Source organism: Anolis sagrei, chromosome 2 (genome assembly GCF_037176765.1).
Source record: "Anolis sagrei isolate rAnoSag1 chromosome 2, rAnoSag1.mat, whole genome shotgun sequence".
Classification (NCBI taxonomy): Eukaryota; Metazoa; Chordata; class Lepidosauria; order Squamata; family Dactyloidae; genus Anolis; species Anolis sagrei.
The window spans coordinates 182713268-182726843 of NC_090022.1; the positions used below are offsets into that span (position 1 = coordinate 182713268).

Below are 13576 nucleotides of genomic sequence, written 5' to 3' on the forward strand. Positions count from 1 at the left end.
CTGGTCAAAGGAAATCTAGTTATAATGCCAAGTTTTAAACTTTGTTTGTGTAATTTTAAATACATTATAACTTCTGACACAACAAATTAATAATGTTGAACCCAATAGACCTCACAACCTCTTTGGATGCTTGCCATAGATGCAGTCAAAACGTCAGGAGAGAATGCTTCTAGAACATGGCCATACAGCTCGAAAAAACCTACAACAACCCAGTGATTCCGGCCATGAAAGCCTTCGACAATACATTGAACCCAGTAGTTTGGTCAGTTTCAGGGAGAGAAGTGCTTGCTTGCATCCAGCTCTGCCTACATGGTCCCCACCTTTTCCAAATTTCACATAATAACAACTTTGACTGGGGAAACATAGGTTGGGAAGAGTTAAATCACACTCTTAGCATCACTCCTTCAGTCCAAATAGGATCTTATTTAATGCTTGGGAAAGTGACTTTTGGACAACAGCTCTTATTGGCTATGTTAGCCAAGGGTTCTGAGAGTTATAGTAAAAAGGGGTGTTTTTTTCAACTTCTACACCCCATCCCAAACATTTGGAGCTCTTTAGTTGCCAGATGCAGTGGTTTTATAGTGAAATCAGTCACATGGAAGATCTGTTTGCTTGTCTCCTTTGTCTGTCTTGCATTTCCTCAGCTACCCAATGGTTATCTTTTTGGGTAATGCTTTTAGGGGAGACATTTCCAAAGCCCGAGTAGCCTTTGTGGTGGGCTGGCTTTGGCACTGCCTATTATGTCACACCTGCAGAGACAGCCTCACTGAAGCAGCTCTTGACTTCGGATGTTTATCCACAGGAAAACAACCTCAGCATTACAGTGGTGCCCTAAGCCAGATTGGATCAGTATCTAATGTTGGCTCCTTCATTGGGCAAAGTGCCCCTGTTGGCACAAGTGGCATGTGTCCCCTTTTCCCATTCCACCTGAACCTCTCGACAATTTTCCTGAATTAGAGCACACACTGTTTGCACCATGGAACATATTGCTCATCCTCTCCAACCTAGTTTATTGTGGTTTATCCCATCATCAGCCAACTTCCAGTCCGGTTGGCACTCATGGCATCTTAGGCTGGATCTACACTGCCGTATAATCCCGATTATCTACTTTGAACTGAATTGTCTGAGTCTACACTGCTATATAATCCAGTTCTAAGCAGACAGCCTGGATTTTATATGATAGTATAGATGGGGCCTTAGAGTTGGAAGAGACCCCAACAGCCATCCAATCAGACCCCATTCGACCATACAGGAACACACAATTAAAGCACTTTAGACTCCCTTTGCCTCAGTCAGCAAAATAGCTTAAGTCGGCACTTAGAGCAGTGGTTCTCAACCTATGTGTTGCCAGATGTTTTAGCCTTCAACTCCCAGAAATCCTCCGCGAATAACCTGCTTCTTTTTTATCTTGCCCAAGTTTCTAATTAGTTTTTCTTTTAATCATTACATGTAGCCTGTCCATTGTCACTGTGTTTGTGCTTATTGTTATTTTATATTGTTATGTATTATAGAATCATAGAATCATAGAATCAAAGAGTTGGAAGAGACCTCATGGGCCATCCAGTCCAACCCCCTGCCAAGAAGCAGGAATATTGCATTCAAATCACCCCCGACAGATGGCCATCCAGCCTCTGTTTGAAAGCTTCCAAAGAAGGAGCCTCCACCACACTCCGGGGCAGAGTCCCATTGCTGAACAACTCTCACAGTCAGGAAGTTCTTCCTCATGTTCAGATGGAATCTCCTCTCTTGTAGTTTGAAGCCATTGTTCTGCGTCCTAGTCTCCAGGGAAGCAGAAAACAAGCTTGCTCCCTCCTCCCTGTGGCTTCCTCTCAGATATTTATACATAGCTATCATATATCCTCTCAGCCTTCTCTTCTTCAGGCTAAACATGCCCAGCTCCTTAAGCCACTCCTCATAGGGCTTGTTCTCCAGACCCTTGATCATTTTAGTTGCCCTCCTCTGGACACATTCCAGCTTGTCAATATCTCTCATGAATTGTGGTGCCCAGTTTCAACTAAAGAGCTTCATGTGTTTTATGTAATTATGATGTTGTTTATTGTTCACGTTTTTGGTTTGCGTTTTCGGTTTTACTCTGTTGGAATTTGTTGTTTGGGCTTGACCTCATGTAAGCCGCACCGAGTCCCCATCGGGGAGATGATAGCGGGGTATAAATAAAAATTATTATTATTATTATTATTATAATTATTATTATTAGCTGGTAAACTGGCTGAGATTTCTGAGCATTGCAGGCCAAAACACTTGGGGACCCTGAGGCTAAGAACTACTGCTCCTGGAGTTCAACAAAGAACCTGAATTGTAAGGAACCAGGGATAGCAAGAAGAAGCATTACCCCTCATTTTTTTGTAAGGTTGGTTGTCAACACATGAGAGCAAATGGCTATCTGAGTGCGCTTCTCGGCTGCAACCTGGTTGCCAGGAATCAGCAAGCAGAGCTCCAGACAGACTGGAGTTAAGCATTATTTATCACCTGAAAAAGCGCCTGGGGTTGAGAACAGCCTCGCACACAAACCAGAAAGAGATACAGTGATCTGATTCATTTGAAAGGCAGGGAAGCTGGCTCCGGGCGCCTTTGCAAGATAGGTAACTACCAGGCATCCCCGAGAGAGGTCAACAAGGCTAGCTCTCCAGTAAAGGAGCCCAGGAAACTTGGGCATCCCAGCTACAGACAAGGAGGCCATTCAAGGAAGGGGTTCCTTACCAAAACCGAATCCCATGATTGGGCCATTAATGCTGAGCTACACTGTAGAAATAATGCAGTTTGACACCACTTGAACTGTCACAGTGCAATGCCAATAACACTATGTAACAAACATTTGAAAAACAGTCTGTTCCTGGTTTGAAAGCATTATTTCCTGTTTAATTGTGTGGTAATTACTTTGAAAGTAGTTGTTCTACTACAGAAACTGGGCCCCCCGGTGGGTTAAACCCCTGTGCCGGCAGGACTGAAGACCAACAGGTCGCAGGTTCAAATCCGGGGAGAGGCGGATGAGCTCCCTCTATCAGCTCCAGCTCCTTATGTGGGGACATGAGAGAAGCCTCCCACAAGGATGATAAAAACATCACATCATCCGGGCGTCCCCTGGGCAACGTCCTTGCAGACGTCCAATTCTCTCACACCAGAAGCAACTTGGAGTTTCTCAAGTTGCTCTTGACACGACAAAAAAAACCAAACAAACCCAACTACGGAAACTTTGTTTTTGTGGCTTATGTATGTTGTTTTTATGCAAATGTATGTTGATGTATGTAAATGTATGCTTGTTGTGGCACTATTGTGTGCTTTTTGTGAGTTGATCTTTGTGGAGATGATGGCGGAGAATAAATTATTTTTTTTTAAAAAAATCTTTTTTTGGGTTAAAATGCAAAATACATTTTTCTTTAATAATGAAAATAAAGAAGAGATTAAAAAAAGAGATTAAAAACGGGAAAAGGGTATGAGCAAGTCAATAGCTTTAGATAAATAGTATAAAATATAGTTAGAATGATTAAGATTAAAGAAAGGTAGCGGGGTATAAATTATTATTGTTGTTGTTGTTCATTCGTTCAGTCGTCTCCGACTCTTCGTGACCTCATGGACCAGCCCACGCCAGAGCTCCCTGTCTGCCGTTACCACCCCCAGCTCTCTCAAGGTCAGTCCAGTCACTTCAAGGATGCCATCCATCCATCTTGCCCTTGGTCGGCCCCTCTTCCTTTTGCCTTCCACTTTCCCCAGCATAATTGTCTTCTCTAGGCTTTCCTGTCTCCTCATGATGTGGCCAAAGTACTTCAACTTTGTCTCTAGTATCTTTCCCTCCAGTGAGCAGTCGGGCTTTATTTCCTGGAGGATGGACTGGTTGGATCTTCTCGCAGTCCAAGGCACTCTCAGAACTTTCCTCCAGCACCACAGCTCAAAAGCATCGATCTTCCTTCGCTCAGCCTTCCCTAAGGTCCAGCTCTCACATCCGTAGGTTACTACAGGGAATACCATGGCTTTGACTAGGCGGATCTTTGTTGCCAGTCTGATGTCTCTACTCTTTACTATTTTATCGAGACTGGACATTGCTCTCCTCCCAAGAAGTAAGCGTCTTCTGATTTCCTGGCCACAGTCTGCATCTGCAGTAATCTTTGCACCTAGAAATACAAAGTCTGTCACGGCCTCCACGGTTTCTCCCTCTATTTTCCAGTTGTCAATCATTCTTGTTGACATAATCTTGGTTTTTTTGATGTTTAGCTGCAACCCGGCTTTTGCGCTTTCTTCTTTCACCTTGATTAGAAGGCTCCTCAGCTCCTCCTCGCTTTCGGCCATCAGGGTGGTGTCATCTGCATATCTGAGGTTGTTAATGTTTCTTCCAGCAATTTTCACTCCAGCTTTGCATTCATCAAGCCCCGCACATTGCATGATGTGTTCTGCATACAAGTTAAAAAGGTTGGGTGAGAGGATGCAGCCTTGCCGGACGCCTTTCCCAATCTTGAACCAGTCTGTTGTTCCGTGGTCAGTCCTGACTGTTGCTACTTGGTCCTTGTACAGATTCCTCAGGAGAGAGACAAGGTGGCTTGGGATGCCCATCTCACTAAGAACTTGCCACAATTTATTATGATCCACACAGTCAAAGGCTTTAGAATAGTCAATGAAGCAGAAGTAGATGTTTTTCTGAAACTCCCTGCCTTTCTCCATTATCCAGCGGATATTGGCAATCTGGTCTCTCGTTCCTCTGCCTTTTCTAAACCCAGCTTGAACATCTGGCAACTCTCGCTCCATGTATTGCTGGAGTCTTCCTTGCAGGATCTTGAGCATTACCTTACTGGCATGAGAAATAAGGGCCACTGTACGGAAGTTGGAGCAGTCTTTTGCATTTCCCTTTTTTGGTATGGGGATATAAGTTGATTTTTTCCAGTCTGATGGCCATTCTTGTGTTTTCCATATTTGCTGGCATATGGCATGCATCACCTTGACAGCATCATCTTTTAAGATTTTAAACAGTTCAGCTGGGATCCCGTCGTCTCCTGCTGCCTTGTTGTTAGCAATGCTTCTTAAGGCCCATTCCACCTCACTCCTCAGGATGTCTGGTTCTAATTCATTCACCACACCGTCAAAACTATCCTCAATATTATTATCCTTCCTATACAGATCTTCTGTATAGTCTCGCCACCTTCTCTTGATCTCTTCAGCTTCTGTTAGGTCCCTGCCATCTTTGTTTCTTATCATACCAATTTTTGCCTGAAATTTACCTCCAATGTTTCTAATTTTCTGGAAGAGGTCTCTTGTCCTTCCTATTCTGTTGTCTTCTTCCACTTCCATGCATTGCTTATTTAAAAATAGTTCCTTATCTCTTCTGGCTAACCTCTGGAATTGCGCATTTAACTGGGCATATCTCCCCTTATCCCTGTTTCCTTTTGCTTTCCTCCTTTCTTGGGCTACTTCCAGTGTCTCAGCAGACAACCATTTTGCCTTCTTGGTTTTCTTTTTCTTTGGGACGTACTTTGTTGCCGCCTCCTGAACAATGTCGCGGACTTCTGTCCATAGTTCTTCTGGGACTCTGTTTACTAAATCTAGTCCTTCAAATCTGTTCTTCACTTCCACTGTATATTCGCTAGGAATGTTAGTGAGATCATATCTAACTGGTCTGTGTATTTTCCCTGATCTCTTTAGTTTTATTCTAAATTGGGCAATAAGAAGTTCGTGATCTGAGCTACAGTCAGCCCCAGGTCTTGTTTTCACCGACTGGATGGATGTCTGCCACCTTTGGCTGCAAAGGATGTAGTCAATCTGATTTCGGTGCTGACCATCTGGTGAAGTCCATGTATAAAGCCGTCTTTTAGGTTGTTGGAAGAGAGTGTTTGTTATACACAGCGAGTTTTCCTGGCAAAATTCTATCAGCCTGCGTCCCGCTTCATTTTGTTCTCCCAGACCATGCTTGCCTGTGATCCCAGTTGTCATTTGACTTCCCACCTTGGCATTCCAGTCTCCTGTAATGAGAATAATGTCTCTTTTTGGTGTATTATCCAGTAGGTCCTGCAGATCCTCATAGAACTGATCTACTTCTGCTTCTTCAGCAGCTGTGGTTGGGGCGTATATTTGGATCACTGTGATGTTGAAAGGCTTTCCTTGCACTCGAATTGAGATCATTCTGTCATTTTTTGGGTTGTATCCAAGCACCGCTTTAGCAAATTTCTTATTAATTATGAAGGCTACTCCATTTCTTCGATGTTCCTCTTGTCCGCAGTAGTAGATCTGGTGGCCATCTGATGTGAAGTGGCCCATTCCAGTCCATTTCAGTTCGCTGACCCCCAGAATGTCTATCTTTAGTCTTGACATCTCACCAATAACAACATCCAATTTGCCCTGGCTCATAGATCTTACATTCCAGGTTCCTATGGTGTGTTGATCTTTAGAGCATCGGATTCGTCGTTCACCTCCAGTACCGTCGGCCGCTAGCCTTCCTTTCGGCTTTGAGCTAGCTGCGTCATCACATCTGGGGCTAGTTGAACTTATCCTCTGCTCCTCCCCAGTAGCATTTTGGCCATCTTCCGACCTGGGAGTCCCATCTTCCAATGGCATACCGACATATCTCTGGTTGTACTGGTCCATTTAGTTTTCTTGGCAAGGATACTGGGGTGGTTTGCCATTGCCTTCCCCAGGGATCACGCTTGGTCTGACCTCTCTGCCACAACCGTCCCGTCTTGGGTGTCCCTTCACGGTTTCGCTCATGACATCATTGAGGTGCTCAAGCTCCAGCGCCCCGACAAGGCGGTGATCCTTTGCTGGAGAAATTATTATTATTATTATTATATAATAATAATAATAATAATAATAATAATAAATTATTATTATTATTATTATTATTATCATTATTAGATACATAACAAACCAAACATGGTCACTCTGCTGGCTCTTGTATTGGATCACACGTTGGACACTTCCCAAGTGTCTAGGACTGTGTGATGTATCAGAGAATAATGTGTGCAGATCCAAGTAGGGTGGCTTTTTGCAGCTGACAGGTGGTAATTTTGTCAGCACCGATTGTGTTTAAGTGCAGGCCAAGATCTTTAGGCACTGCACCCAGTGTGCCAATCACCACTGGGACCACCTTTACTGATTTGTGCCAGAGTCTTTGCAGTTCGATCTTTAAATCCTTATATCATGTCAGCTTATTATTATTATTATTATCATTATCATTATTAGATACATAATAAGATTAGTACACAGCAAACAAGATCACTCTGCTGGCTGTTGTATTAGATCACACGTCAGGCTGTGTCTAGGACTGTGTGATGTATTGGCGAATAATGTGTGCAGATCCCAGTAAGGTGGCCTTTTGCATCTGACAGGTGGTAATTTTGTCAGTGCTAATTGTTTTGAAGTGCAGGCCAAGGTCTTTAGGCACTGCACCCAGTGTGCCGATCACCACTGGAACCACCTTTACTGGTTTGTGCCACAGTCTTTGCAGTTCGATCTTTAAATGTCAGCTTATTATTATTATTATTATTATTATTATTATTATTATCATTATTATTAGATACACAACAAGATTAGTACACAGCAAACAAGATCACTCTGCTGGCTGTTGTATTAGATCACACGTCAGACACTTCCCAAGTGTCTAGGACTGTGTGATGTATCGGCGAATAATGTGTGCAGATCCCAGTAAGGTGGCCTTTTGCAGTTGACAGGTGGTAATTTTGTCAGTGCTGATTGTTTTTAAGTGCAGGCCAAGGTCTTTAGGCACTGCACCCAGTGTGCTGATCATCACTGGGAACTTTAGTTATTATTATTATTATTATTATTATTATTAGATATTATTATTATTAAAGTGTTCTGACCATCCCAGGGTCAGGAGGGTATGTAAACATTGCTCTTCAAACAAATCTCACAGCCTCGCACTAAGGCAGTTTAAGGGTCAAGGTTTTCCCTGACATTAAGTGTAGTTGTGTCTGACTTTTGGGGGTAGTGCTCCTCTCCATTTCTAAGTCTAAGAGCCGGTATTGTCCATAGAAACCCCCAAGATTGTTTGGCCAGCATGACTGCATGGAGTGCCGTTACCTTCCCGCCAGAGTGGTACCTATTGATCTACTCACATTTGCTTGTTTTTGAACTCATATAGTCCAGTTCATAGTCAATAATGTAGATTATCTGCTTTGATAATCCAGTGGTTTCAAAGTGCTAGGTTAGCAGAAGCTGGGGCTAACAGCGGGAGCTCACCCCGCTCCCCGGATTTAAAGGGATATCAAACAGCATCCATTACAGTATATAGACTCGGCCATCCTCCAGTTGTTTGGGAATCCAACTCCCAGCTTATTCAATGGTCAGGAATTCTGGGATTTCCCAGAAATTGGGGAAAGGGGGAGATGGGGAAGGGGAGCCTGAGCATGGGGTTGGGATTACTTATCTCTGCGGTTAAGGATGGATGGGATGTTTTCCCGCTCCCGCTCTCAGATAGGGTGTGAACACACACACACACACACACCCCTTTTTGGTATGATTTCCTTCCCCCAAATCACCTGTTCCAGCGGGCCACCTTCCTCCTGTAGTAGCGCAGCGCCTCCTGCCCGCTGAGCAGTTCCTCGGCCGGCCACTGGGGGCCGCTGTAGAGCGGGTGCGCGAAGAGGCGGCGCAGCTTGGAGCGCGAATGCCGGGGCTCCTCCGTCCCATCTGGCAGCGGCGGCGGCGCTTGCGAGGCTGCGGGCGAAGAAGAAGAAGCAGCCGTAGAAGCGGTGCCCTCTCCTCCTCCTCCTTTTCCTTTTCCTGGGCAGGAGCAGCGGGTCTCCCCTTCGGGCTCCGGGGCTAATCGGCGCCGCACTTGCGGCCAGAGGTGGAAGTAGAGGTCGGCGCAGAGCAGGAGTCCCAGGAGGAGCAGCAGCAGCAGGCGGTCGCGGCGCAGCCCCGGCATGGCTTCAAAGGGGAGGAGGAGGAGGAGGAGGAGGAGGAGGAGGAGGAGAGGGACTCTGCCCCGCGGAGAGAGCAGGTGGAAGGAGCCGGCAGGGCTGCGGAGGTGGGTCCCGGCTGGAGCGCCTCTCCTCCCACCGCCACCTCCTCCTCCTCCTCCTCCGGCGGGTGGTCAGGCAGGTCTGCCTCGGAAGGATGGATGGAGCTCCTCAAGAAGGAGGGAAGAGGACCGGCAGCAGCAGCACCAACCTGACCTCTTCCTCCCCACTGAGCCCTCCCCTTTTCCTCCTCCTTCTCCTCCCCTCTTCCTCCTCTTCCTCTCCTCTTCCTCTTTTCCTCGCGTCCCTCTCCTCCCGTCTTCTTCTCCTCTTTCTCTTCCTTCTTCCTCTCCTCTTTTTCCTCTCGTCTTCTTTCTCCCTTCTTCTCTCTGTCCTTCTGTTTTCTCTCCTCCTCCTCTTTCTCCCTCTTCGCTTCCCCTCCTCACCTCCTCTTTCTCCCCTCTTCTCTACTTCCTCTCCTTTTCTTCCTCTCCTCTTCTCCCCTCGTCTACCTCTCCTCCTCTTTTCTCTTCTTCCTCTCCTCCTTTTTCTCCCCTCTTCTTCCTCTCCTCCTCTTTCTCCTCTCTTCTCCTCTTCTTCCTCTCCTCCTCTTTCTCCTCTTCTCCCTCTCCTCTTTTCTCTTCTTCCTCGCCTCCTTTCCCCCCCTCTCCTCCTCTTCTCCCTCTCCTCCTCTTTCTCCCCTCTTCTTTCTCTCTTTTTCTTCCTCTCGTCTTCCTCTCCTATTTTTCTCCCCTCTTCTTCCTCTCCTCCTCTTTCTCTTCTTCTCCCTCTCCTCTTCTTTCTCCCTTCCTTTCCCTCTCCCCCTCTTTTCTCTTCTTCCTCTCCTCTTTTTTCTCCCGTCTCCTCCTCTTCTCCCTCGCCTCCCCCTTTTTCTCCCCTCTTCTTCCTCCCCTCTTCTTTCTCTCCTTTTCTTCCTCTCGTCTTCCTCTCCTCTTTCTCCCCTCTTCTTCCTCTCCTCCTCTTTCTCCTCTCTTCTCCTCTTCTCCCTCTCCTCTTCTTTCTCCCCTCGTCTTCCTCTCCTCCTCTTTTCTCTTCTTCCTCTCCTCCTTTATCTCCCCTCCTCCTCTTCTACCTCTCCTCCCCCTCTTTATCCCTGCTTCTTACTCCCCTCTTCCCTTATTTCTGTCTTTTTCTTCCTCTCGTCTTCCTCCTCTCTTTTTCTCCCCTCTTCTTCCTCTCCTCCTCTTTCCCCTCTTCTCCCTCTCCTCTTTCTCTCCTCTCCTCCCTCTCCTCCTCCCTCTCCTCCCCCTCTTTCTCCCCTCTTCTTCCACTCCTCTTCTCTTCTTTCTCCTTTTCTTCCTCTCATCTTCCTCTCCGCCTCTTTCCCCTCTCTCCTCCTCTTCTCCCTCTCCTCCTCTTTTCTCTTCTTCCTCTCCTCCTTTTTCTCCCCTCTCCTCCTCTTCTTCCTCTCCTCCTCCTCTTTCTCCCCTCTTTTCTTTTCTTTTCTCCTCCCCTTGCAGTTCAGTGCCAGCTTCCCGATCCTGTTGCCCGTCCTGCCCACCTGGCAGCCCTTTGCCACCGAGAGCCCTTCTTTTCCCAGGGCAGAGCCCAGGGCACGAGGAGGGAGAGGAGCTGGCCTGGCAGGCCCCCCTCCAGGGCAAGCAGGAGCCCGGTTGCTGCGACTCCCTCCCGACTTCAGAAGGAGGCTGGAACCTCTCTGAAAGTCACACTCTCTCAGCCTCAGAGAAAGGCAAGGTGTACATTTATTTATTTATTTATTTATTTGCTTCGCTTATATACCGCAATTCTCAGCCCAGGGGCGACTCATTGCGGTGTACAACATAGAAAAACAGGTGCAAAATACAAGACATAGTGTAAAATAATCCACAATTCATCATTATCACAAAACATCCTCATCAAAAACATCAACATTACCATTACTACAATAGCCATTCCGTGTCGTCTCATCGTCAAACCCACAATCCGGTATCATTTCCGTTGTTCCAAACCTATGGTCAGATTACCAATCATTGCACTTCTTGATCAAATGCCTTCTTAAACAGCCAGGTCTTTAATTTCCTACGGAATATCAACAGGTAGGGAGCTAGCCTGATGTCCACGGGAAGGGTGTTCCACAGCCGAGGAGCCACCACCGAGAAGGCCCTATCTCTCGTCCCCGCCAGCCGTGCCTGTGACGCAGGCGGAATCGAGAGCAGGGCCTCCCCGGAAGATCTCAAAGTCCTCGTGGGCTCATAGGCCGAGAGGCGGTCAGCTAGGTATCTTGGGCCAGAACCGTTTAGGGCTTTATAGGCCAATGCCAGCACCTTGAATTGAGCCCGGTAGCAGATCGGCAGCCGGTGGAGCTGGTACAGCAGGGGGGTTGTATGCTCCCTGCGTCCTGCTCCTGTTAGTATCATGGGTGCCGCCCGTTGGACCAGTTGGAGCTTCTGGGCCGTCTTCAAAGGCAACCCCACGTGGAGAGTGTTGCAGTAGTCTAAACGGGATGTAACCAGAGCGTGGACTACTGTGGCCAAGTCAGACTTCCCGAGGTACGGGCGCAGCTGGCGCACGAGCCTAAGCTGTGCAAATGCTCCCCTGGTCACTGCCGAGACCTGGGGCTCCAGGCTCGGCGATGAATCCAGGATCACACCCAAGCTGCAAACCTGCGCCTTCAGGGGGAGTGCGGCCCCATCCAGCACAGGCTGTAACCCTATGCCCTGTTCAGCCTTGCGACTGACCAGGAGTACCTCTGTCTTGTCTGGATTCAATTTCAATTTGTTCGCCCTCATCCAGACCGTTACAGTGTACAGGGCTGTATATAACTAACACAGCCCTATAACCCAGGATATCAAGGCAGAAAATTGCGCTATATCTTCTTTGAACTGGGTTATCTGAGTCCACACTGCCATCTATTCCAGTTCAAAGCAGATAATGTGGGATTTTATTCAGATGTGTGGAAGGAGCCAAGGAAGTCCAAGCCTGAGTGTTACTGGTCCATTTTTACCAGCTGGGTGTGGTAAAATTGGGCCATTGAACCTCCATTGTAGTAGTCAAGCCCTCCCGATCCGAAGCACAGGCAGTCCTCAACTTAAAAACAACTCTTAGTTAAGAACAGGGGTGAGACAACAGGAAGGGAGAGAAATCTACCACTCATAAGGGAAAATCACTCCTGAAAGTGTTATAATGGGAAAAAGGTCTCTCCACTGAAGCTTTATCTCCGGTCCTTGTTTCCACAACAAGCCAATCTTTTTCAAAATCTAATAATCACAAGGGCAGAAAGTGAGGTGAAATCTGAACAGGAGCACAGGCAGCAAAACAAACTCCACAGGGGTGTTAACCCTTCCTTATGCTATCCAAAGCTTAGATAGATAGATAGATAGATAGATAGATAGATAGATAGGCTGGAGTTACACTTAGAAATGTGCCTGTTCTGACTTACATACAAATTCAACTTAAGAACAAACCTATAGAACCTATCTTGTTCCTAACTTGGAGACATTGTATGGTCAAAGATCATGAACAAGAAATAAAGACTGCCTTCAGCCTGGATTCAGCACACTAACCATAAAGTAAGCAACACTGAACACATGAGTACACGTTGTGCTTGTCAAACTCTCCAAAGTTAAGGAGGTTTGAACAGCAAATCTGCTAATACTTGCAAAGAGACAACATTAAAGGCAAGCCTGTGCCGACATCAAACTCCCCACATCTTGCAACCTGGTAAATATGTTGTTGAAGTCTTTCATGGCCAGAATCACTGGGTTGCTGTGAGTTTTCCGGGCTGTATGGCCATGTTCCAGAAGCATTCTCTCCTGATATTTTCCCCACATTTATGGCAGGCATCCTCAACCTCTGAGGATCCCTGCCATAGATGTGGGAGAAATGTCAGGAGAGAATGCTTCTGGAACATGGCCATACAGCCCAGAAATCTCACAGCAACCCAACCCTGTAAATGTTGTTTTTGAAAAACAGTTCTAACTGGAGTACCTACTTCTTAATCTAAACCAGGGGTCCTCAAACTAAGGCCCGGAGGCCGGATGCAGCCCTCCAAGGTCATTTACCTGGCCCTCACTCAAAGTGAAACAACTTGAAAGCACACAACAACAACAACAACAACAAGCCTTTCTCATCGGCCAAAAGCAGGGCCACACTTTTCATTGAAATACTAATATTTAAAATAATTAAATATTTAAAATAAGTAATAAAAAGTAGGATATGAATAATTACAGAACAGCCCCATAAAGTCCAAAAATAAAAAAATGAAAGAGGAAAGGAAGGAAAATCCACAGAAGTAGGAAAAGGAAGAAGCCCTCCTCAAAGTTTCCCGGAAGTCGGACTGAAGAAAAAGATAACTGTAGTTTTTGTTTTTATTTTGTATTTCTCTATTCGTTCTTTTTTTTCTTTTTTCTCTACCTTCTCATTTTCTACTCTCTTTTCCTCTCTTCTTTTTCTACTTTGACTGTTTATTTTTGTTGGACTTTAAATCTCGCAACAAATCTTTCTTTTAAAATTAATATGTATTATGAAAACACTCAATAAAGATTATATATATAAAAAGAAATACTAATAAGTTTATATATGTTAACATTGTTCTTCATTTTAATTATTGTATTGTTTTAAGTGTTTTTTGCATTACAAATAAGATATGTGCCGTGTGCATAGGAATTAATTCATGTTTTTTCAAATTATAATCTGGC

At 45.8% G+C, this 13576-nt stretch overlaps 1 protein-coding gene across 1 annotated transcript in view; it reads right to left on the minus strand.

Moving 5' to 3' along the window:
* The window catches only part of FAM20A (FAM20A golgi associated secretory pathway pseudokinase), an 85940-nt gene extending 76683 nt beyond the window's left edge, over window positions 1-9257 (minus strand). Inside the window, exon 1 of the mRNA XM_060763038.2 lies at window positions 8496-9257. Coding sequence (XP_060619021.2) covers window positions 8496-8884 — 389 coding nt within the window. The 5' untranslated portion in view covers window positions 8885-9257. The remainder of the gene's footprint in view (window positions 1-8495) is intronic.
* Window positions 9258-13576: the final 4319 nt, after the last annotated feature.